General features: G+C 55.7%; 1 protein-coding gene across 1 annotated transcript in view; it reads left to right on the forward strand.

Moving 5' to 3' along the window:
• RTN4RL1 (reticulon 4 receptor like 1) overlaps positions 1 to 24,292 on the forward strand; it is a 68,091-nt gene extending 43,799 nt beyond the window's left edge. The window contains exon 2 of the mRNA XM_021704290.1: positions 22,589 to 24,292. Coding sequence (XP_021559965.1) covers positions 22,589 to 23,913 — 1,325 coding nt within the window. The 3' untranslated portion in view covers positions 23,914 to 24,292. The remainder of the gene's footprint in view (positions 1 to 22,588) is intronic.
• Positions 24,293 to 25,969: the final 1,677 nt, after the last annotated feature.

Raw genomic sequence — 25,969 nt, forward strand, 5'->3', positions numbered from 1 at the left:
CATCATAGGGACTCTCCCAGGCTGGGAACACGCTGAGAGGCTCCACTTGGCCTGGGGAAGGAATCAGTCCAAGGGAGCCCTGCATTAAGTTGGAATGCTCCTGAGATTCCTGATCAGAACCGCATCCCATCCCCTGTTCCAGGCTGTCAGGAAACACACATCCCCCAGCTGCGCTCCCTGGGAAGTCTCTGCTGCCTGGCCCTCTGTGGCCTCAGGGCTGGTTTTATCAGTCGCCCAGCGCGGGGCATGCTCCTGACCCAGAGGACGGAGTCATTCTGGGGCCTTCCCAGGTAAGGGCTCTCGGGGCACACTTCAGGAGTAAAACATCCCCATTCACGCCCTCCGCCAGAACACTCTCCTCCCAGTCTTACTGGGAACTGTGTGTGTGCCTGGGACACATGTCGCTATATCACCTAGAGCTGGAAGGTAATTAGGCGATGTTGGGGAAAATTCCGTCTGTCTCCTGGGAATACTAGAATAATGAGCCATCACAGAGGGCCAAGGAGGCAGGTGGGGGACTGCTGACCTGAGCCGAAGGCTCAGATCTTTCATTAGCTCTGGAGGTGCTCCTGATGTGTTCCTCCTCATGGCTGTGGAAACTGAGCCGGCCCTGTTCTGGAGCAGGAAGCGGGAGCTTTAGTGGAGAGCCTAAAAAGGGTACTGTGGGCTTTGAAGCAGGAAAGCAAGCAAGTCGTCCCTTTCTGGGGCCGGGGGGAAGACAGAAGCCACAGTCCTCCACAGTGGCACGTGTTAATGAGGCCCGGGGTAGGGGCACAGAGCGGCCAGGGGTCTTTGCCAGCCCTGCCCTGAGCCCCTGGGAGGGTCAGCCAGACCTCCTCCGAAGTGCTCCCAACCTGCCTCCCTCCACGGTGGAGGAGCACACCGGGTAGCCCTTGAGAGGCGTTGGGGAGAGACCACCAGGAGACCAGTTTCCCCAGCCCAGCCTTCCCAGCAGTCGCATCACAGCCCCTCCTTCTCCAGCCCCGGCTTGTCCCCACATGGTGCCACCCACAGCTCCCAGTTTTAGCGAGCGTGTTACCCTGGGCGGCCTCCTACCCCCCCACCCCCCGTTCCCATGCAGAAACCTCCAGTCAGCTTCCTGGGCCCGTTCTGGGCACCCTTTCAGCACCGCTCACACCTTCTTGCGCAGCCTCATCCGTTCTCCGCACCAGAGCCTCACCCTGCACGGGCACTGGGCTCTCTGTCTCCACTCTCCCTTCTTCTTTCTTTAGTTTTTCTTCTCTCTTTCTCCCTTTCCTCTTTCCCTCCTCAGGTCTGTGGCATTCCAGCTTGGGGATCGGCAGTGCCAACCTTCCCAGAGAGTTCTGTTTGCTCTCTTTGCTCAGAGCCACCTCCTGGGGCTCTCGGATTCCTGGGTACGCCCCTGCTGCCGCCGCTCCTCCTGGGGGCCACAGGGACCTACTGTGCGCCTGCCACCCCGTGACCACGTGAGCCACCCCAGGGTAGCCCCCGGGTCTGTCCGACACACAGCCGCGGTTAGCAGTGCCCGGCCAGCACCTGGCACCAGGTAGTTGCCCAAGCTGTGCTATGCTAGAGGGACGGTGAATGACAGCAAAGGCCACGCCCCTTCCTGGGGCCTGTCTCCAGGACCTCTCAGGGCCCGTCCTTCACTGGTCCTCCAGCTGTGCTCATTTAGGGGAGCCCTTTGAGTGGGTGTCAGGACTGGTTTCCTCCAAGCGACACCAGCCTTTGGAGGGTCCTGCTCTGGCCCCCTTCCTGTTGCTCCCCTCCCCTAAGGGCAAGGAGTGCAGGGAGCCAAGGAGATGTGCCCACCTGGAGCCCGTGCCCACCACTCGAGGGCAGTTCTGTCCAATAGAAATGTGAGCAACAGGTACTTTATATTTTCTAGTAGCTACGTTAAAAAGGTAAAAAGCAACAAGTGAAATTCATTTAAAATATTTTTATTTTGGGGGCGCATGGGTGGCTCAGTCGTTAAGCGTCTGCCTTCGGCTCAGGTCATGATCCCGGGGTCCTGGGATCGAGCCCCACATCGGGCTCCCTGCTCCGCGGGAGGCCTGCTTCTCCCTCTCCCTGATGCTCCCCCTGCTTATATTCCCTCTCTCGCTGTCTCTCTCTCAAATGAATTAATAAAATCTTTAAAATATATATATATTTTTATTTTTATTTAAGCCAGTATAGTCAAATTACTATCATTTCAACATGTAATCAGTATAGCGAGCATCCTTTTTTGTACTAGGCCTTCAAGGTAGCCGCATTTCCAGCGTTCGGAAGCCACATGTGGGTAGCAGCTCATGCCCTGGACAGCTCTAGACCGCACCCTAGGCATAGGCATTTGAGACCTCAGCATTCTCTGCTCAGATGGCCCCAGGCTGCTTCCAGGGCCTCTTCCCCATTTAGGACTTTTCAGGGCAGATTGCACCAGAAGTTTGAGGGGTGGGAAGGGCCAAGAGCCTGTCTTGCCTCCGAGGAGGGTAAATTCCACATGGACTCGCTTTCCTTCTCAGCTCAAAATCCACTCTGATCCTAGAGGCAGGAGTGAGGAGAACTATGGGGCACTGAAGGACAGAGGAGGCCGGGAACAGCCCAGGGGCAGCAGCGGGCCCTTGGGATGGTGGGAGGCTGGAATCTGGGAGAGGTAGCCTGGACAGGCCGGCTGGCAGAGGGGAGAGGGGGCGGGGGTATCGAAGTCCACAGACAGGTTAATGGCTCCTGCCTTGCACACAATTGAATTTGCCCTCCTGAGCCTCCTGGCTTTGGGGAAGGGCCTCTCCTCCTGGGAGCTCAGCTGGACTACCAGAGCCACAGGGCCTGGGTCAGCCAGGCCTGATTCGATCAGGAGAAATGAAAGACACAGGGCTCACAGACAGCGCAGTACCCAGAGGGGCCGGTGGCTTAGTCCCAAAAGATAAGGCCAGTGAAGAGGGCCCATGTGGGGGCTGCGGATCCATCCTAGCTCTGCCTCCCTCCTGGGAGGCCCCCCATCCTCCACAGTTGACAATTATCTATACTATACCTCATCATGCTCTCCCGCCTTCCCATTCTCTCTCTCTTTTTAAAAAATATTTATTTTTAAGGAATCTCTACACTCCGCATGGGGCTTAGACTCACAACCCCGAGATTAAGTGTCACATGCTCTCCTGACTGAGCCAGCCCTTTCCATCTCTCTTAAAGGCGGTCGCAGGCCGACTCAAAAATCAGAAAACTTGGAACAAGCCTGTTTTCCTTTGTGTCCATGGGGATATGCGACACATGCTGAAACCAGGGTGGGAGAAACAAATGAAAAAGACTCTGTCCTTTCTCTCCTGCCAGTCTGTTACATCTTGTATGAAAACCAGTGCCCCACCATACACTCTGTCCTCTCTGCGGGAGGCTGGGGGACAATCAGGGGACACATCGCAAAGTAGAGAAGACACCACACTGGACATGCTCTCTCGTGCCTCCAGGCCTTTGACCGTGCAGTTCCTCCCAGCAGAACATCCTCCCCCTTCCCCCTTGAATGCCCTTGGAGGCTGCCTTCCCGCTGGGACTCCACTCCAGGCAGCTGCTTGCTTTCTACCTTCTCCACGTTTCCATAGTATCGGAGACGCTCCATCCCAGCGCTGGGAGCGCGCTTGTTCATTCAATCCACAAGTCATCGCCCAGCGAGCCAGCCCCTCTTGGGTGCCGGGCACCGTCCTGGAAGCTGCGGACATCCTAGGGAATAAGCAGACAAGGGGGAAGACAATAAACATGTAAACAAATAATTAGGCAAGATACTCGCAGTGAGTGTTCAGTGCTAAGAGGGAAATAGAGCAGGATACTTATGTAATCAAGAGGGACTGGGGCTGATAGGGACAGCTGCTTTAGACAGAGAGGCGATGCTCCAGCTGAGGCCTGAATGCTAAGAAGGAGGTGGTCCTGCGAGAGGGCCGGGGGCAGAGTGTTCAGTCAGGAACAGTCGGTGCGAAAACTCCCAGACAGACACGTTGTATCACTCCGTTTATACGAAATACCCAGCATGGGTAAATCCACAGAGACAGAAAGCAGATTAATGGTTGCCAGGGGCCGGGGAGAGGAAGAATGGGGAATGACTGCTAATGGGTATGGGATTTCTCTTTGGGATGATGCAAATGTTCTAGAACTCGATAGGGGTGATGTTTGCCCAACATCGTGAATGTACTAAATGCCACAGAATTGTACGGTTTAAAATGGTGAAAATGGTACATTTTAGGTTATGTGTCTTTTACCATTGAAACAACAAAACAAAAGCCTGAGCTTGCCGTGGTCTAGGAACAGGAAGGCCAGTGCAGCCAGGGATGGGGGGAATGGTGCGGGGTGGGGCTGGAGAGGTGCGGGGGGGCCAGTCAGGAGGACACTGGGGGTTGGAAGGGAGTTTGCATTCTGTTTGGTGCAGTGGAAAGCCACTGGGAGATTTCAAGCAGGAAAGTAACCCGATAGCTCTTACTGTTTTTGAAGATCCTTGTGGCTGTGGTGTGGGCTGTGGGTGGTGATGGAGCTGAAGCAAAGGCAGGGAGACCAGTTAGCGAGACCACTGCAGCAGTCCAGGGGAGGGAGGACGGCGGCTTGGGACGGGGTGCCCGCACTGGGGGCAGAGTGATGTGGACAGATTTGGGATCTATTTAAAGGGTAGAGCCCACGGGACTTGATGCATTAAAGGGAAAGAGAACAGGGGAAGAGGAAGCATATGGAATGATGTCTACATCTTCACCTTGAGCAACCAAAAGGATGGAGTTGTCAGTTACTAAGATGGGGAATCCTGTGCGCAAGAAACACCTTTAGGGCATGTTGAGTGGGGCTGCTGGTCAGATCTCCAGGTGGCAATGTCAGGTGGGCTGGTCTGGAGTTCAGTAACGAGACACACATCTGGTCTTCCGCCCCGGGGAGATTGTACTGAAAACCTGAGCTCCCCCGATAGATGCTAGGGATAGGTGTGGCTGCAGAAGATGGAAGGTCCAAGTGCTGAGCCCTGGAGAATCGGGATGTGCAGAGATCAGAGGAGGAACGGCCGGCAGAGCAGACCAAGAAGAGCAGCCAGCCAGGTAGGAGGAAAAAGGGCAGAGCCCTGTCTCTGAAGTCAAGAGAAGGAAGTGTTTCTCGAAGGAAGGGCCAGCTGTGTCCAGTGCTGCTAAGAGGGTGAGTGGATGAGGGAGTGACAATGAAGTCACTATTGGATTTGGCAGTATGAATGCAGGCCAGCCTGTCTGGTGCACCTTGTGCTCGTGGATCATAGTCGGTGCTTCTTAAAGGTCGGAGGCCTCGAGACAATGATGCTGTGCAGCGGGCAGCATAGACTGCTCAGAGCCTAGGGGTTTGAGCAAGAAACCAGATTGCACAGGGAAGTGGCTGAGGGGCTGTGACCACCCAACAGCCATTGCTGAGGGGAGGCTGGGGGAGGCTGCGGGAGGCTGCGGGAGTCCAAAGCAGCCCAGGATTGCAGTGCACCCACCGCCACATTTTCAAAGGGCCTTCCCTCTGCTCCTTTTCCCTTTTTCCTCTCAGGAGAGGTGATTCATATTTCAATACATTCCAGCTGAAAAAGGATCAGATTTTGAGCAGGTGGTAAGTCAGTACACGGAAATTGGATATATTTTGACTAATGCAGTTTGAAATTTGAAAACTGCAGACAATTTTATTCAAGATCCATTTTTATACCAACCCATTATTGGGGGAAAAAGGCAAGATTTCAGGTTTCCGGGGGAGGACGTGTGAACCCAAGCCTGTCACCACCGAGCCCCCGTTAAGCAGGCTTGACCTGGCCGGCTGGCCAGCACGCCTCCCACTGCTCCCATTTCTGCCGGAAACGCTTTCTTTAGCAACCACTTTCAAGTGTCCCCCTGGGGTTACTAGTCCAATTTAATCTGACCTCCAGCCCCACCTCTGTCGCACCAACTCCAGCAAATCCCTGGGGCTGGCACTTAAGACAAGTTTTGTGGTACAGACGATGGTATTACACAGAATTTCCACTTCCTTCCCCAGCCGCCTTGTCCATTTCCCCAGCCTCATGAGTGTGAGGCACCAGGAGAGAAAATAAATAATGAAGACAGAGGCAGGAATGAAGTTATTGGCAAGGGAGTAAGATACAGTTCGTGGGAGGTAGGGGAGCTGCCTGTTGGGGAGCCCGCGGGGGAGAGGGTCCCGGAGGGCCTGTGAGAGAGCTCTCTCCAAAGAGACGCGTAGGGGCACCCGGATGGTGCAGTCGGTTAAGTGCCCGACTCTTGATTTTGGTTCAGGTCATGATCTCAGGGTGATGGGATTGAGCCTCACACTGGGCTCCGTGCTCAGCGGGGCATCTGCTTTTCCCTCTCCCTCTGTCCCTCCCCCTGCTTGTGCTCTCTCTCCCTCCCTCTCTCTCTCTCTCAAACAAATAAATAAAATAAATCTTTTTTAAAAAAGAGAGGTCTTGGTTTGAATCCTGGCTCCACCATCTTGGGTGAATCCCCACCTTTTATTGAGCCTTATTTTTCTCAACCGTAAAATAATAATTTTTTTTTGGAACATTCAATGAGTGTATGTGATACCCCTGGCTATGGATGGGTCTGACACCCGGGAGGGATTCAACACACATTCATCGCCTTTGCTTCCCCGCCCCAGAGATCTCTCCGTATGAGGCACACAGCTCTTGTCTCTTTTGAGTAGCTCAGTCTAGTTGGGAAGGCAAACGGGGAAGAGTGGTGTCTCTGAAAGTCCCTATGACTGGTGACCTTCTGGGCATAGAACTTAAGGCTCTGTGAGCTAAACTTTCTGGAAGGTGATTTGTCATCTTGCATCAAGAGGACTTTGACTCAACAAATCTGATTTAGGGAAAGGCTGAGAAATTCAGACAAAGCTTTATGCACAAAGATGTTCATTCCAACATTGTGTAGTTTAGCTGACTCTTTTTTTTTTTGAAGATTTTACTTATTTATTTGAGAGAGAGACAGAGATAGCTACAGAGAGCATGAGCGGGGATGAGAGGGAGAAGCAGACTCCCCACCGAGCAGGGAGCCCCACATCGGGCTCCCTGCTCAGTGGTTAGGCTGCTTCTCCCTCTCCCACTCCCCCTGCTTGTGTTCCCTCTCTCGCCGTCTCTCTCTCTGTCAAATAAATAAAATCTTAAAAAAAAAAAAAAAGGAATCAATAAGAACATTCACATGGCAATAAACCAAATGTATGATGTCAGGTATGCAGTGACGTTCCCCTCTCCCTGAGCTTCTAGTAGCCCTCCCAGGAGGCAACTCATATTACCAATTTTGTCATGGTAATCTATAACAGTGAAAAATGAGAAACAATCGAAATATTCCACAGATAAACAAATTATGGGCTGTCCATACAGAAGGGTACTCTGCAGTCTCCACACCGTTACCACACCGTTCTTCTGTTACTTAACTGTGTGTTTCCTCTGGCCCAGGCCCTCCACATAGGCTGTTCCCTCTGCCTGGAACCCCACCTCCCCACCTTCCCAATGGAGTCCTTCTCGATCTTCAAACTCTCCCAGCCTTCCCACTCCCACTGCCAAGGGGAGCCCCCACATTCCTCATAGCTCCTTGGATCTCTCTCTATAGGGCTCCTCTTTTCAGGGTGTGATTATATATGGATGGGGCCATCTGATGAGTGTCTGTTTCAGACTGTCCTCTCCTGGGGGTGGGGTCACTCTGCCCGCCGAGCCGCCTCACTGTAGAGCCTCACACATGAAGACACCTGGAGAGCTGCTGAATGGATGAATGGTCTAAGTTAAGCAGAAGACATGGGATACAGAGCTCATATACAGCGCGATCCCAATTTTATTGCTTTAAATAAAATTTTATTTAAATTTATATATCCCTACATAAATGAAGGAAGTACAGAGAGAAAGCACAGCAAGGCACTGCCGATTGTTGTCGAGGGTAACGGGATTGTGATGACTTTTCCTCCTTTTCACTTCTCTACTTTCCCTGTTTTCCACAATTGGCAAGTATTATTTTAGAATTAAAATAAATGAGGAAAGGGCGCCTGGGTGGCTCAGTCGATAAGCGTCTGCCTTCGACTCAGGTCATGATCCCAGGGTCCGGGGATCGAGCCCCGCATCGGGCTCCCTGCTCGGCGGGAAGCCTACTTCTCCCTCTCCCACTCCCCCTGCTTGTGTTCTGCTCTCGCTATCTCTCTCTGTCAAATAAATAAATAAAATCTTAAAAAAAATAAAAATAAAATAAAATAAATAAATGAGGAAGGGTGGCTTTAAAGAAACACCTTCCGGGGGAGCGTAGGGTTTGGGGCCCCCATGAAGAAAGCCCATGCCACTTCTGCCCGGGTCGGAGTTCTCAGGCCTGTGGTCAGAGGCTGGAATGTGTGGCTGGCTGGCTGGCTGTCTGGAGGTCGGGCCCTGGAGAAAGCGCAGGGCTCAAGACAGCAGGGAGGAGGAGGCAAGTCAAGGCCTGGGTCCTGAGATTCCTAGACTCTGCAAGATGTCTTTTTTTTTCCTCCATGATTTATTTCCTTTATTAAATATTAAATGCATGCATCAAAGTACAGTATGTTTAAGGTATAGAGAATAATAAAACTAACATTCCCCGAGTCCATTGCTCAGATTAAGACACAGAACACCACAAATACATTTGAAGCATTCCCTGCAGGGGTCTTAAGTGGCCAGTCAGGACTCTGCCGATGGGTCAGAAGAGGAAGTCCTTTGAGGCAAGGCTTGAAATGCCTTGTAAACTCATTTATCCTCTTAGGCATGAGATACCTGGTGGCCTCTGGCTGCTAAAACTTATTGTATATCTACATCTACCCACGATAAGGCTGCCTCAGCTAAGGAAAGCACCTGGTTTCTTTGCTTTGGGCTCGAATTACATCAGCTAAATCATCCATTCATTCCTGCACTTTCCAGACATGTATGGATGAGCTTTGTGCACCAACTGGGCACCCCAGCAGTTCCACACCGCTGGTGTTGGAGGCAGGTGACTTTAAGAGAGTCGTGAGTGCTTGGAGAGGAGGCAGCACTGAGGAGGGTGGGGGGTCTAACCCAGAAGGAACGGTCTGGGGAGGCTTCCTGGGACAGGTCCTGTCTGAGCCAAGTCATGCAAGTAGGTAAGTTAGACTTCTTTGATTGTAAGCAAGAGAAATCTAGTCTGACTGACTAAGCAAAAGAGGAACTCACTGGAAGGTGTGTTTGGGGCTGTAATTAAAAACCCAAATCAGGAACGTCTGGGTGGTTCAGTTGGTTAAGCATCCCCCTTCAGCTCAGGTCATGATCCCAGGGTCCTGGGATCGAGTCTTATACGGGGCTCCTTGCTCCTTGCTCAGTGGGGAGTCTGCTTCTCCCTCTGCCTGCCACTCCCCTGCTTGTGCTCACTCTCTCTTATAAATAAAATCTTTTTTAAAAAATGAAACTTAAAAAAAAAAAAAACACCCAAATCACAATGGCTATAACGAGAATTATTGTGTCCTATAAGAAGTTTGGAGATCCCAGGATTGGTTGACTCCTTGGCTTAATAAGGTCATTATGATCCAGGTTCTCGCCATCTTTTCACTCTGCAGTCTTTGGCAAACTGGCTTTGGCCTTTAGGCCTTTAGGTTCCCTCATGGCCGAAAGATGGTGCATGGGCACCAGGCATTTCGTTCTCACCCAACCACACTCAGAGGCAGGAAGAGAGAACATCCCTTCCTTGTGTCCCTTTTCAAAAGAAGGAAGAGCATTGCCCCGCCCCCAAGTCCTTCAGTTGACTTTCTTTGTGTCTCATTGATCAGAATGGAGTCACATGCTCCTATCTGAACCAATCACTGACAACGGAGTAGATTAATAGAGACTGGCTCCCTCCCACTTCTGGGGAAGGAGTCTAGCTCCTCTAGGGCGTACGGCTACCTGGTAGCTGAATGAAATCTGGATCTTGATAGCCAAGAAGCGGGGTGTTACTACAGATAAAGGGCTGGTATTCAAAATCTATAAATAACTTCTCAAACTCAACACCCAAAAAACAAATAATCAAGTCAAAAAGTGGGCAGAAGAGATGAACAGACACTTCTCTGAAGAAGACATACAAATGGCTAACAGACACATGAAAAAATGTTCATCATCATTAGCCATCAGGGAAATCCAAATCAAAACCACACTGAGATACCACCTTACACCAGTTAGAATGGCAAAAATGGACAGGGAAAGAAAGAACAAATGTTGGAGAGGTTGTGGAGAAAGGGGAACCCTCTCACACTGTTGGTGGGAATACAAGTTGGTACAGCCACTTTGGAAAACAGTGTGGAGGTGCCTCAAAAATTTAAAAATAGAGCTACCCTATGACCCAGCAATTGCACTCCTGGGTATTTACCCCAAAGACACAGATGTAGTGAAAAGAAGGGCCATATGCACCCCAATGTTCATAGCAGCAATGTCCGCAATAGCCAAACTGTGGAAAGAGCCGAGATGCCCTTCAACAGATGAATGGATAAAGAAGATGTGGTCCATATATACAATGGAATATTACTCAGCCATCAGAAAAGATGAATACCCAACTTTTACATCAACATGGATGGGACTGGAGGAGATTACGCTAAGTGAAATAAGTCAAGCAGAGAAAGTCAATTATCATATGGTTTCACTTATTTATGGAACATAAGGAATAAAATGGAGGACATTAAGAGAAGGAAGGGAAAAATGGGGGGGGGTATTGGAGGGAGAGATGAACCATGAGAGACTATGGACCTGAGAAACAAGCAGGGTTTTGGAGGGGAGGGGGGAGGGGGGATTGGTTAGCCTGGTGATGGGTATTAAGGAGGGCACATACTGCATGGAGCACTGGGTGTTATATGAAAACAATGGATCGTGGATCACCACATCAAAAACTAATGATGTATTGTATGGTGACTAACATAACATAATAAAATTTAAATAAATAAACAACAACAACAACAACAAAGAAGCGGGGTGTTAGGTGGGCCGCTGCAGAAAGCAAATGGGACCCAAAGAAGAAGCTGAACAACCCCAGGTCTGGGCAGGGCAAGAACCAGGGTGGCTCTGGGGGTCTTGGTGGAAAGAACCATTAGGCAGTGTCCTCAGGATGGCCCCACCAGGGTGATGCAGCTCAAGCCGTGCTCAGCTGGAGGGACCTCACATCAGTGAGGATTCTTACTTGCAAGCAACAGACACACCAGCCTTGACTAATTTAAATAAAAAGCAGATCTATTTACAGGTAACTCACAGAATCTCCCAAAGGGTTGGGAGCTCCACAGACAGGAGCGATGCCCCAAACAAAGACAAAGACACTTCCAGCTCGTACGTCCAATGTTCCCCGTCACAGTCCACCGCCCACCCTGGCTCTGCCACCATCCTTGTAAGCATTGCTCCCAGCTTAATCGCACCATTAAGTCCTAGTTCAAAGTCTGGGTTACAGGCCTTGCCCAGTCTTCCAGGAAGGATGAGAAAGTGAGGGCTTGACCTTTTCTTTTTTTTTTTTTTCTTAAAGATTTTATTTATTTATTCATGAGAGATAGAGAGAGAGAGAGGCAGAGGCAGAGGGAAAAGCAGGTTCCCCGCGGAGCAGGGAGCCCGATGCGGGACTTGATCCCAAGGACCCTGGGACCATGACCCGAGCTAAAGGCAGACGCTTAACTGACTGAGCCACCCAGGCGTCTCGGGCTTGACCTTTTCAGCTTCCACAGGGAGGGAAGGACTCATGTACCTAAACTGGGAGATCTCGCAAATACAGGAAGGGGGTTTAGCAGCTGGGTGGCCAAGAGGAGTGACGCATGTCCACAACACACTCTCCTGGAGGCATTTGGGGAAGACTGTGAGCTCGTGGAAGCCAGGAACTGGCTTCTTTTGTCCCCAGAGAAACTGGGTCTTTTGTCCCCAGAGCCCTCCTGGCACAGTGTCCGGCCCAGAAGAAGGGGAGGGGCGAATGTTTGCTGAGTGAATGCAGCTCTGTGAGCTGGGGAATGACGCAGCAGACGTCATCAGAGGGGCCCGAGAGCCCCAGCAGTCCAGCGGGCGGTGAGGAGGACTTGGGCAGGGGCCCGGCGGGCAGTGGGCACTGGAAACCTGTGTTTGCAAACGTGCAAATGTCTCATGCGACTGGGGTAGTTTGATTTCCCACCAAACGGAAGGCCTGCTTCATTCTGTCTTCTTTCTCCTCAAACTCCCGCCCTCCTCCCTACCTTTGCTCCCAGCTAATGACCCCCTTTTACTTCAGGGAGACAAGAAGGCTGGGGGGGGGGCAACTCTGTCATCTTGTCATTCGCATAGACCTCGCGTCCCTCCCCTTGCCGCGGGAGGGTGTTCCTTCAGCGCTCTGGGCCTCCGGTCCTTTGGCCCTCCCACTCCTGCTGCTTGGGCTTCTTTCCCTCTCCCTCCTCCCAAATCACACCCACAAGCGTGCAAACAAGCTCTAGTTTCTTCCAGCTTTAAAAAGCAGACAACCTCCCAGGACTCCACGCCTCTCCGGGCGCTGCCCTGTGTCTGCCCCCTTCACAGCAAAGTTTCTGAGTGAGTGACCTCTGGGTGCTCATAGACACTGCTCCCCGACGCCAGCACCCCAGGATTCTTCCCTGGCCGGGTGAGGACGGGCTGGGCCACGTGACTGACTCTGACCCATGATACACAGGCAGGAGTGCTGCTTGAAACAAAATCCTGTGGTGACCACGGCCTCTGTCCCCTCTGTCGTGAGACAGCCAGGGTTCTGGGTGGAGGATGTGTTCTCCACCCAGATCCCTGAGCAAGAAACCAGCCTCTGCCGTGAGCCACCAAGACCCTGGGGCCGCTGGTTACATTCGCATGCCCTAACCTGTCCTGGCTGACCCAGTGCTGTCTCCCCATTCACTCTTCCTCCCCCTCTAGAATGCATTCTGCCCCCCTCTTTCTCCCAGAAATGAACTTTCTGGTGTCACCAGTTACCTCCATGTTGCCAAAAAACTGCACTTCATCCTCACGGAACTCTCCCAGCCCTCATCATGGCCAAGTCCACCTTCCTTCTTGAAACACTCTTGGCTTCCGTCACACCAGGCACCATGGCTTTCCTTTGACATCGCTGGCCGTTCCTCCTCCTTTACATTCCAGAATTGTGTTGCTGGAGGCCTCGATCCTGGTTCCCCTCTCTTGACAGGTGACCTCATCCTTTCCCACGGATTTAAATACCATCTCTGCACCCGTGACTCCCAGGTGTGCCTCTCACCTCCAGTTTGGTACATCCACCTGCCACCAGTTAAACAGCCCTGTAAGTCTGCACAGACTTCGTTTGTCCTAAATTGAGTTCTTGTTGGCCCCTGAGCCTGCTTTCCCAGGCTCCTCCAGTCTCACTGTACCCTCATCCTCTGGAGCCACCCCATGTCCCTCCCACCCCTATCCCTTACACTGGTCCATTCTATGTCCTGCCAATTCTACATCCTAAGCATTTCTCGTCCTGTCCACTGCTCTCTGACTCCATGGCCCTGCGCCTCCTTTTGCTCCGCCATCTGTGCTCCAGTAGCAGTCCCTCAAATCCCATCATACTGCTCCCACTTCAGGCTCTTCTGTGGCTGCTCACCATACCCAGAATTAGGTCCAAACTATTCCACTGAGGCTTTCAAGTCACTACAAAGCCTGCCTCCTGCCTTTCTGACTGCATCTCCTGCCCTGCCCTTCTTCCCTCATCTATACTAAGTTTGGTCCTGTCCCAGGGCCTTTGCACCTGCTGTTCCCTCTGTTCTTTGGCTCCTTCCTTTCCTTTAGGTTTCAACTCAGGTGTCACTGCTCAGGGAGGCCCTTCATGAGCACACAAACTGATGTCAGTCCCCCCATTTGTCTCAGTCTTTTTTTTTTTTTTAAGATTTTGTTTATTTATTTGACAGGGAGAAAGAGTACAAGCAGGGGGAGTGGCAGGCAGAGGGAGAGGGAGAAACAGCCTCCCCGCTGAGCAAGGAGCCCGATGTGGGGCTCGATCCCAGGACCCCAGGATCATGACTTGAGCCAAAGGCAGTCGCTTAACCCACTGAGCCACCCAGGTGCCCTCTCAGTCTTTTTTTTTTTTTTTTAATTTTATTTATTTATTTGAGAGACAGAGATAGAGAGAGAGAGCTCGAGTGGGGAGGAGAGGAAGCAGGCTTCCCGTGAGCAGGGCGCCCGATGTGGGGCCTGATGTCAGGACCCTGGGATCATAACCTGAGCTGAAGGCAGAGGCTCCACGGACTAAACAACCCAGGCGCCCCCGTTTGTCTCAGTCTTAACCCCCTTGTTGTGTCCCCAGTGTCTACCGCCGTTTGTCAGTTTGGTCTTGTCTGGTCCTTTGGCTTAATCATCTCCCTGCTGGAACGCGTAGGCCCCGTGAGAGAAGGAGCTGGATCCTACTGTTGCAGAACCAAGCACAGAGCGAACTTGCATGAATGAAGGAGTCAGGGGACAGGTTCAGAATGGGGTGACCAGGTGACAGATACCCCAGGTGTGAGTTCTGAACGCCTTGTGCAGACAACATGGAAAGGGTGCTGTTCCCGAAACTAGGAACAAGGGCTCCTGGAAGAGAGTTCTGCACCTGCTTCTCACAGGCTGGGTCCTATCTCCTGTTTTCTGGCAGCCAATGCCAGGGCCTTCAGGATTTGGTAGATCCCCACCCCTACCCTCTCTCCCTCACAACCCCTCAGCGACCCCCAGGCAGGCAGTAGACACGTGCCCCTGGGGACTGTCCCATGGCCACAGAGGTTCACCTGCCCCACCAAACACACCTAAGATACCACTCCAGTTTCAGTGAGCCTGTCTGGGTGCAGGTGGGTCCACAGTTTGCTGTGGTTCTGGGGGAAGGACAGTAGGCTCCAGGGTTTGGAGGGAGGAGGCAGGATGCAGAGCCTTCCCAAAACCTCCTGGGAAGGACTGGCTCTCAGAAGCCCACAGACCTAAGCCTTGCGCTGCCACAGCCCAGATTCTGGGGCCCCCAAACCGAGGAGCAAATTTGAGTAACATGGAACACGTTTTATGAGCCCCACAGGGGCCTCCCGAGGTGAAGGTAGAGCCCAAATACCTGGGGCATTCTGCAGAGAGCTGGCAACTCCAGATGGAGACGGATGGACTGGGAGGAAGGGCAAAGTAGAGAGGTCAAGACCCCATCCCCACCTGCGGTGCCCTGGGGGCAGCCAAGGCCTGGCAGGGAAGGAACTTGAACCTGGGTCTGAGCCCTGACTCAGTGTCTGATCTGTCAGGTCCCTCTGCCAGGCCTCTGGGGTCTGGGAGCACCAGGGTAGGATGGGGTGAAAGCCAGGGTGCACCGGGGTTGCGGAGAGCACTGAGGGGGTGAGCAGCAGCTCCTTTGATAACAGTACCAGTAACACAATCACCACCCTTGGCGAAGGCTCTTCTTCAGCGCGCCCTGGGCTACAGTTCAAGGGCACAGCCTCACCGAGGGCTTCCAACACCCAGGAAGGCAGGTGCTCGGCCTCCCAGTTCCTGGACTAAAAAACTGAGGCCTTGGAGGTTTAGTGACCTGCCCAGGTTGCCCAGCTGAAATGTGCTCCCAGTGGGGCTGGTCCCAAAGCCAGGCAGTACCGGGGTATAGAGCTGCTCGCGCCAGCCTCCGGCCTCCCACCCCCCAGAGGGCACCCTGCAGCGAGGAGGTGGCAGATGCGGCTAGGCAAAGCTGGGGAGCCTGAGGTTGCTCCAGTGAGGCCCCCTGAGAGCTCGGCAGCCCAGTTAGCACGGCATCCCGGCCAGGCCTGTGCAGGGGGCTCGCCACGGCACATAAAAGCCAAGGACTGTTCCAGTAAGGGGCCACTTGCTTCCCAGCTGAGAGTGACCCTGGAGTAGGTACGTAATTGAGCGTGTCGGGAGGAGAGCGGGAGCTAAAGGCAAAGCCAGAGTGAGTGCCAAGATAAGACGCGGATGTCACAGACCCAGGCCCCCTCTCTGGGCTGGAGTTCAGGGATGCTGCAGGAGGAAAGGGCCCAGGCTGCCAGCCCCCTTGGTGGCCTCCAGAGACAAACACGAGCTTGCACACGCATGTGCATGTACTCCGATACTGCATACACATGCATACGTGGCCATGTATACACACACGGCTAAACACACAGTAGCACACGCGTGCACAGAGATGTCCTCAGATCCGTGCGCACACACGTACACACGTGCGCACACAGGCTCCGTGTAGGCCGGGCCTGCCTCCCGGGCTGCAGGCAGTAGACCTAAGGCGTGGGTGTCTAGAGAACACTCATGCTTCGTGCCTGCCTATGTGTCCCATCCCCTTCCTGGGCCCAGAGAGTTTGGTTTTTGGAAGGATGGCACAGTCTTGGCCTCAGATAGGGTGACTGACTTGTCCTGGTTTGTTTGGGACTTACCAGTTTTAGCCCCGAAAGTCCCAAGTCCTGGGAAAGCCCTGAGTCCCAGGCAAAGCTGTGTTGGTCGCCTGCCCCTTGGACAGGCCTGGTGTGTAACTTCCCTTGCAGAGCTCTCCCCACCATCTGTCCCCCTATGATGGCCCAGGGGCCCGCGAGAGAGAGCCATGGCCGAGGGTGCTCTTACCGGAGGCCTTGGTACTAACAAGAACTGCTATGTTTATTGAGCACCTACTATGTTCCAGGCACCGTTCTAGGCCCCAGGGGCTCAGCGGGGAATGCACCAGACAAAAGCACTGTCCTCATGGAGTTGACACTCAGTGGGAGGGGACGGAAAAGGAACAAGATAAATAAATAAATGAAATAATTTATTAGAAGAGGATGACCATTAAGCGGAAAAGTAAAACAGGGATGGGCTCTTCCCTATTTTAAATAGGCTGCTCGGGAAGGCCTGGCTGAGAAGGTGACCCTGGGAGAGACCCGAACTCTGGGGTGAGGGCAAGGGCCTTGCAGGTATCCTGGGCAGTGCTCCAGGAGGAGGGAGCAGCCAAAGGCTGGTGGCAGGACACGCCCAGCATGTGAAAAAGAGCAAGAAGAGGCTGGGGTAGGGAGGAGAGGCTGTGGCCAGGGCCCCAGTAAAGACTGGAGGGTCTTGGGGCCCCTGGGTGGCTCAGTCGTTAAGCGTCTGCCTTCAGCTCAGGTCATGATCCCAGGGTCCTGGGATCGAGCCCCGCATCGGGCTCCCTGCTCAGCGGGAAGCCTGCTTCTCCCTCTCCCACTCCCCCCGCTTGTGCTCACTCTCTCGCTGTGTCTCTGTCAAATAAAGAAATAAAATCTTTAAAAAAAAAAAAAGACTGGAGGGTCTTACTGAGCACGATGGGGCCGAGGAGCGTTTGAGCAGAGGGGTCATGTGCTCTGACTCAGACTTGTGCTGCTGTGTTAGCCAACATGTAGGGGCAAGGGTGGGAGCCCGGGGACCCCTCGGGAGACTGTGGCAATAGGGCCAGGTGAGAGATGATGGGGGCCCTGGCTGGGCTGGTGGCTGGGAGACATGGGTGGATTCTGGGTACATTGTGAAGGTGAGCGCACAGGACTCCTGGCAGACCGGGTATGAGGTGAGAGAGAGGAGTTGGCATGACTCTGAGGTTCTTGCCTGAGCCGCCAGAATGAAGACGCTGCCTTCACCTGAAGCGGAGAAGATGCGAAGATGCTCGCGAAGGAGGCGGCGGGGGGGGGGGCGGGGAGGTGGAGGAGCTGCAGCTCACCTTCGGACAGACTGCATTTGAAGGATGGAGATCTAGAGGGGCGAGTGGATCACAGGCATCTGCAGCGGGGGCCGAGGAGGGAAGCCCAGCCTCTCTGGGCTGGCTTCCTTGTCTCCAGGGCTGGGCCTGGCTGGGGTGGGGGGACACTTCAGAAAGTGGTGTGTGCTTGGGTGTGGCCTGGAGGGACCCTGCCAAGTGGCCTGGGGCGCCAGGAGCTCTGTGAGCTCAGCCAGCCCGGCCCGAGGCTGTTCTCTGACCGGCGAGCCATTTGGTTAGCATCGATTGGCTCAGAGAAAAGCATCTGGCAAGGCTGGGGCGGGGGGTGGGGGGACTGGGCCTGTGCGGAGGGAGGGGGGGCTGCAGAGCCAGAAGGATTGGCCACATGACTGACAAGACTCTGAGGCTCAGAGAGCCCCACGGACTTGCCTGGGGGCCTTCAGGGGATTCCAAGCCATGGGACTGTCCCTGCACAGGTGTAGGGAGAGGTGGTCAGGGGGAGGGCTGAGACCGTCGTGCCAGGGAGGGCTGAGCGGCCGTCCGTCCGATGATGAGCTGATGAGGCTGGCCTGCCTGCCCCTGGCAACTTGGAGCTCCTGGATTTGAAGTCAGGGGTGAGGCCTGTTCCACCACCCTCTTCACCAGCTGTGTGGCCTCAGCCAGCCTCTCTCCCCTCCTCCCCCCCCCCACTGTGCCTCATTTCGTCTTGGATGGTGTGGTGGTGTGAGGGTTCCGTTAAAGAACCTGGTCCGTGATTAGGACTGGGTCCTCTTCCTTGGTTAGCTCCGTCCTGCTCCCAGGGTGGGCAAGCTGCAGGACCCCTGCCACTCCGGCCATCTGGCCTGGGACTGGAGCAGAGGTCCTGCCAGTGCTGGTTCCCCTGGGGACCTCTCTGGCCTCCCCAGGCCTGGGTGTCCCCAGCCTCGCAGAGCTGGTGTTACAGCTTCTTTGGGAGCTCTGGCTACTTAGAGGCTGAGAGAAGAGAAGGTCTGGGGTGAGACGGGGGCACACGGCCTGTTTCCCCACCTCAGTGCCTTTGCATATCCTGTGCCTTCTGCCTGTTATGCCCTTCCCACCCATCCCGCCAGGTCCAGCCCCACAGACCCATTCATAAGCACATCTGGGGTTGCTGAGTAGACTGGGTGAGGTCTACTCGCCCCCTCCCCCACAGGTTCCTGCCCAGCAGGTGCAGGGTTTTGGGATTTGCGGGAAGGAGGACATGGAAACAACACAGTCTCTACTGTGTATTCTCTATGCTAGCAGGGGAGCAGAAGGCTTCCTGGAGGAGGCGGCATGGGGCGGCAGGGACCTTCCCTGAGCTTCCCCTTACACACACACCCTTAGGTGCCTACTCTGGGCCCCGGCACCTGGCCAGACTGCCTAGGATTGGGTGCCCCCTATCTGCTAATGAACCCATGAGGGCTTGCGAAGTTCATCACCGGACTCCTCCCTGCCCTAGCACATTGGACACTCCAAGACTCAGGGCAAGTATTGAATGGAGGAAGGAAGGAATGAGGCTGCGGAGCCTCAGGTGAGCTCAGATGTGTGGGAGGGCAGGAGGCTTGGGAGTAGCCGAGCAGTCAGGTGCATGCCCCTGGAGGAGAGGAGGAGGAGAGCCTGAGGAAAGGGGGATGAGGCCCAGCCTTACTTTCTTCAGCCCCCTCAGGCAGATCAACCCCCGCCCCACGCAGGAGAGGGCTGAGGAGGCGGATGGGAGGGGGTGCAAGTCTCCTCCACGGAGCCCGGCTGCTAATTTGAGATCTTAAGGTGCGTGGCAAAGGCATCCGCCTCATTGTTGGTACGTTCATCAGGCCATCAGTGGGGTTGGGGCCCCCACTGGCACACGGAGGGGGCACAGGAGGAAGAGCTGCAGCGACCAAGCGCCAGCCTTCCTGGGAAGAAACCCGGCAAGGTGACGATCCAGGACCAGCACACCCATTGGCTTGAGCACGGGTGCCAAGGGCGGAGGAGTTTGGCTGGGAGGGCTGGTCCAGGGCCTTGGAGATGGGACCAGCTTCTAGGGTGGAGAAGCAGATTCAGCGGAGACCCACTCCAGTGCCCAGTGGAAGGAGGCAGAGGTAGTGCAAGGGCAGCTTCCCTGGCCTGGATCCCTGGCATCTGGGCAGCACTGAAGGATGGAGAGCAGCTCCTAGCGGTTGGCTGGGGTCCCTGCCTCCTTCGGGGCCCCTCTCGTAGGAAGGACATGGGGGGTTCCTTCCTGGGTCCTGCCTTTACCCCACACACCCGCCAAAGTGTGTTCACAAGCTGGCTGCTCAGCCCATGCCTAGATTTTTGGGCATTTGTTTTTTTCATCCAAGCTGGGGTCTCTGCCTGGTTTCCCTGTGCTCCGACATTCCCTGGCGCACCTGTCTAAGGGAGGTTATGGCTCTCCTTGGGGCCCCCAGCTTCCCTGGGAACACTTCCGAGAAGCCCAGCCCCAGGGCCTCATGGAGACATAGGCCACAACAGCAGGAGGAAGGGTTGTCTGCCCCCATCCAGGTTAGGGGGGCAGGAGAACACCCCCACCACACAGTAATGCTGAGGATCAGAGGAGAGCAAGCAGAAGCACTTTGTAAACTTCATAAGCTGCACAAATGTCGAGTGGTATTAGTGCTGAGCCTGCCACAGCTTACCCCTGCCCCCATGGTCGGTGTCTCTCTGCTGCCAGACATAAGGGCAGGAAAAGCCTTTTTCTTTGCGGCATCGCCCCCCCCCCCGGGGTCGGGTGGGGCACTGTGTGTCCCACAAGCACCAGTTTGTGACCGTGGCCTGGTCCCCTTCAGCACAGTGAGTACTGTGAACGCCCTTGAGCTGGGAGGGGTCCCCTGGGCCCCCCCCAATGGCAAGGTGGGGGCCGCTTCTCTGGGGCAAGGTTCCTGGGAGACAGCAGCCTGGGCAGGGGTGAGGAGTGCCAGCGAGAGAGGGGAAAGGGGTGTCAGTCTCTGTGGAAGCTGCAGCCAATGTGGGTTGGGTCCTCCTCCCACCCCTGGCTTTCGGAGGCTCAAGGCACCTGGCAGGCTCCCGGAGAGTCAGCTGGGGCTTGGGGTCCAGGCTCCCGGCCCCTAACACTCTTGCTTCCCCCCTGCACAGCTGGGAGCCCCTGCCAGACTGAGGTGGGCAATGGGGGCCTGGAGGTCAGACCTGAGCCTCCACGTGGGGCATGCTGGCAAAGCGATCGTGTCCTACCCGTGTTACAGGGAGGGAAACTGAGGCTTAGCCTGCAGGCTGTCCAGTGGTCGCGATGACTGAAGACACTGCAGGAACCACCTAGAGCGTGGCCCGGCCCGGAAAGGGTCCTCACAGCTGCACAGCCGCCGCCGCCACCGAGGTCATAATTGCTCTGAAATCGCAACCGAACCCAATTATGCAAAAACGAAGTTATATGCGATGATTTTTATGTTGGAAACGTTCGGTGGAAGCCGGGTGATTACAGGGGGACGGGAAGCAGCTGCCGCTCTCTGCGAGCCCGTAACTCCCAACAGCTGGGAGCTGTCACTTATTTACGATGCCGTTTCTGCCAGGAATGAGGGGGTGACAGTGGTGGCTAGGCCTGCCCGAGACAGGCCAGGAGGCTAGGCCAGCAGCAGGCCTGGGAGCCTGGCCTAGTGGCCCGGGTGAGGCCGGGAGCGGGCCAGTCCGAGAGTGGCCGGGAGTCTTGGTTCTCTCCACCTGCTTTGGGCAGAGCCAACAGCAGGAATCAGCTGAGCTGCCCCAGGCCCCTGCCTCCCCCGAGAGGCCCAGCTGGCCAAGCTGGAAGGGGCGGGCAAGAGGCCAAGCCCGGGCAGGGACGAGATGGCTGCCTGGCCATGCAGGGTGGGGGTCTACCGGCCTGGAGCCTGTCCTCGCTCACCGGCGCGCCTGCCGGGCAGCCTGGGGCAGCTGCGACCCTGGAAAAAGGCAGGTAATGATGATCGTCTATAATGAGGACGCTCCGATAATGAGCACGGGGCTATTATCCGACCACAGGCTGGACACATCCGAAAATAAATTATTTTAAGGATCTATTAACGAATGCCTAATTAATGCCCAATTAGAGGGAAGCTACAGAGGAAATGCTCCGGACAGTCGAGAGGCAAAAGGCCTGATTTGCAACCACAGCCTGGGAGCACACAGCCTGGGAGTGAGGCGTGGGGAGGGGAGGGGCCGGAAGATGGACCGGATGTGGGGGGGCCCAAGCCAGGCAGCCCTGGTGTCTCCCCCAGTCCTTCACACATATGTCCCCTTAGCACATCCTCGCAGCTCCGCAAGGAACAACTACTACTATTTAGAAATGAAGAAACTGAGGCACAGAGAGCTGTCACATATTTGAGGACACAGAAGGCACCATAAATGAGACATCTTTTGAGCTGAACTTTGGTGCCTTGCATGCATGCTTTGTTATTAAAATACATAAAAAGGGGCGCCTGGGTGACTCAGTCGTTAAGCGTCTGCCTTCGGCTCAGGTCATGATCCCAGGGTCCTGGGGTCGAGTCCCACATCGGGCTCCCTGCTCAGCGGGAGGCCTGCTTCTCCCTCTCCCATTCCCCCGCTTGTGCTCCTGCTCTCGCTGTGTCTCTCTCTGTCAAATAAGTAAAATCTTAAAAAAAAAAAAAAAAAAAGAATACATAAAAAGACTCCTCAGGCCTCCATATATTTACTTTGTTAGACCAGGAGTCTGAAGCACTACCCGCTCATGTGCTGTTAAGGGAGTGACAGAGCCGGGACGGGAACCAGAGGCTGGGCGCCGCGTCCATGGGTTGCGACGCCCACCCCAGCAGGGCGGGCCGAACCTGGGGGCGGGGCTAGGGCTTAGGGGCGGGACTGAGGGTCCGGCGCGCGTCCCCGAGCTCTCCTCGCCGCGGGGATGCGGAGAGACCCCTCCTAAGGGACGGAGCGCCAGAGCGTTGTCTCAGGCCCGGTGAGGGCCCCGCTTGGGCCCGACCCCCGCCTTCCTCCCAGCAGGAGCCACCCCCAGGGGGCTGCCATCCCAGACCGCCGAGTTGGGCACAGCCCGGGACAGAGCCCGGCCGAGGGGGGAGGCGCGTCCCCCAGCCCCGCAGCCCGTCCGTCCCCGCCTCCCCTGGCCGAGCCTGACCTGGCTGTGCTCTCTCTCCCCCCCGCCCCCCCGCCAGGGTGCTGTGTGGAACTGTTGCTGCTGCTGCTGGCCGGGGAGCTGCCCCTGGGCGGCGGCTGCCCGCGGGACTGCGTGTGCTACCCCGCACCCATGACGGTCAGCTGCCAGGCGCACAACTTCGCCGCCATCCCCGAGGGCATCCCGGAGGACAGCGAGCGCATCTTCCTGCAGAACAACCGCATCACCCTCCTCCAGCAGGGCCACTTCAGCCCCGCTATGGTCACCCTGTGGATCTACTCCAACAACATCACCTTCATCGACCCCGGCACCTTCGAGGGCTTCGTGCACCTGGAGGAGCTGGACCTTGGCGACAACCGGCAGCTGCGGACGCTGGCGCCGGAGACCTTCCAGGGCCTCGTGAAGCTGCACGCCCTCTACCTCTATAAGTGTGGGCTCAGCGCCCTGCCCGCAGGCATCTTCGGTGGACTGCACAGCCTGCAGTACCTCTACCTGCAGGACAATCACATCGAGTACCTGCAGGACGACATCTTTGTGGACCTGGTCAACCTCAGCCACCTGTTCCTGCATGGCAACAAGCTGTGGAGCCTGGGCCAGGACACGTTCCGGGGGCTGGTGAACTTGGACCGGCTACTGCTGCACGAGAACCAGCTGCAGTGGGTCCACCACAAGGCTTTCCACGACCTCCGCAGGCTGACCACCCTCTTTCTCTTCAACAACAGTCTCTCCGAGCTGCAGGGCGACTGCCTGGCACCCCTGGGAGCCCTGGAGTTCCTCCGCCTCAACGGGAATGCTTGGGACTGCGGCTGCCGGGCGCACTCCCTGTGGGAATGGCTGCGGAGATTCCGGGGCTCCAGCTCTGCCGTCCCCTGCGCGTCCCCCGAGGCGCGGCAAGGCCAGGACCTGAAGCTGCTGAGGGCCGAGGACTTCCGGAACTGCACGGGGCCAGCCTCCCCGCACCAGATCAAGTCGCACACGCTCACCACCACCGACAGGGCCGCCCGCAAGGAGCACTACCCGCCCCGTGGCTCTGCCAGGGACAGGGGCCACCCGCATGGCCACCTGCCCGGCTCCCGCCCAGGTCACCGGAAGCCGGGCAAGAACTGCACCAGCCACAGGAATCGCAACCAGGTGTCCAAGGCGGGCACCGGGAAGCAGGCCCACGAGCTGCAGGATTACGCCCCTGACTACCAGCACAAGTTCAGCTTTGACACCTTGCCCACTGGGCGGCCCAAGAGGAAGGGCAAGTGTGCCCGCAGGACCCCCATCCGTGCCCCCAGCGGGGTGCAGCAGGCCTCCTCGGGCAGTTCCCTGGGAGCCTCCCTCCTGGCCTGGATACTGGGGCTGGTGGTCACTCTCCGCTGAGGACCTGGGGCACCAGCACCCAGCACTGCCACGTGTCCACCAAGGAACAGAATCTCTTTTCTTTTTTTTAACAAGGGGAGGATCTGCTGGGTTTCAGGCAAGCTGGTAAGGTCTTCGGCTGCTGTCTGGGCCCTGCCCGGTGGATTATAAACCCAAAGTGTACAGCCCTAAAGTGGGAAGGGATTAGTGAGCGCATCACACCCAGCTGTCCAGCCAGGCCCTGCCGAGCGCCCACGGACAGCATCCATCCAGCAAGGTGGTTAAAGCCCGCAAAATGAATCCTTCATTAGCAACAATGGGACAGTGCCCCACAGGAGCTGGGCTCTGTGGAATCCCAGTCATTGGAGAGATCTGAAGGGCCCCCGCCATCCCTGGAGGAAGCAGGACTCAGAGGAGAAGAGCCGAGGCTCACCCAAGAGGCTGGGTGTCCCAGCTGTCTGGGAGCATGGAAGCGGGTGGTATTTTGGCTCTTGCCTGAGGCCACGGAGTCTACCTGCCCTCACTCCGACCCTCAACCCCTCCCTCAGGGGTAACGCCTCTCGTTCCTGATGTCTCAGGCAGCCCTGGCAGACCCAGGCCCAGCCGCTGGGCTCCAAGAACCAATTACCAAAGGAAAGATCATCAGAGGCTGAAATTCAGAACTGCATCAAGTGCAGTGAGATTCTCACAGGAGGTGCAGTTTTATAGCTACGTCCACTTATATATATACACACTCTCCACATATAGATACACACAACTGCCCAGGGCCCCGCCCCCCGCCCCCCTCCCCAAACTGTATGTCTTCTCATGTTTATAAACTATACGGAGAACTATGAACTAAGGATTGTATTGGTGATTTCTAGCAAGAAAAGAGTTACAGGGTTTTTGTCTAGAATCCCAACCTGGCAACAACAGTCCTCGTTGTAACCTGTGCTTGCCAGGGCCTAGGGCAAAGGGTCAGTGGGAAGGGCCAGAGAGAAGAAGGGGAGGCAGCAAGAATCACTTCAGGGGACCAATCTTCTTCGATGTTTAGAGCATCACCTTGTTTTTATATGCAACGCAAGTCCACCTGCCGCCCCAGAGCACCCCATCACCCCCACTGTACTAGGTGTTGTCAGGGCCAGAAGCGAGAAGCAGCTCATTGGACATCAAGGAGCCAGGCCCTGGGGACGGGCTTCACGGAGAAGGGGACAGAAGGGGCTCTGGGTCTTTTTTGCCGACGGGCAGGCAGCATCCACAGTGTCAGCCCAACAGGCTGGGCAGTGTCATCAGCCTAGCGTTTTTGCCAGCAACGGTCTGGACAGGCCAGGGAGACTCCGGGCATGAGCCCAGGCCTCCAGCATGGCTCAGCTGCTGAGTTTTTCCTTGAGGCTCTTTGATGGCCGTCCCAGCAAGGGTCCTGTGTAGGCGGCAGGAGGGAAAGCATCAGGTGGCCTTAGCAGAAGGGGAACAAAGAGGGCATTTCAAGAACCATCTCAGGCACTTCTGCATTACGGAGGCCGCAGCCCTCCTGGCCCTTCTGAACACGCCCAGGGACGGGCAGAGGTGGGGGAGGGGGCCAGACTCAGGGGTCAGGAGTGGGGACGTGCCGGGCATGGAACAGGCAAGCCCAGCGAGGGGACAGTGGCTCCAGTCAAGGTTGGCCATGCTGCCGGCCAGGGCCCCGGCAGGCGCAATCTCCTCTGAGCTTTGCACAAACCTGAATTCCCCACCAGAGAGGATGTGTGTGAGGAGCAAGAAACACCGAATCCGATCAAGAGAGGAAAATAATAATAAAAAAATTTCTCTTGGACAAGAACCCTGTTTCTCATTTCCTAACCCTGCATTCCTGAAGTGGTGGCGGATCGCAGGCTTTTGTGGGGTGGGCGAGCCTGGCCGGGCACAGCATGTTTGTTGGTGGGAGGAGCCATATGGGGCAGGGGCACACTGACTCACTGGGATGCATGTGTGCACACGCGTGCGAACACACACACACACACACTTGTTCTCTGTGCTAGGATTCTTCCCTCAGCCTCACAGAACATGACTCACTTCCCACAGCCTGGCTGTGCTGGGTCGACCCAATCTCTGCGGCTCT

This window comes from Neomonachus schauinslandi, chromosome 15 (assembly GCF_002201575.2).
Source record: "Neomonachus schauinslandi chromosome 15, ASM220157v2, whole genome shotgun sequence".
Classification (NCBI taxonomy): domain Eukaryota; kingdom Metazoa; phylum Chordata; class Mammalia; order Carnivora; family Phocidae; genus Neomonachus; species Neomonachus schauinslandi.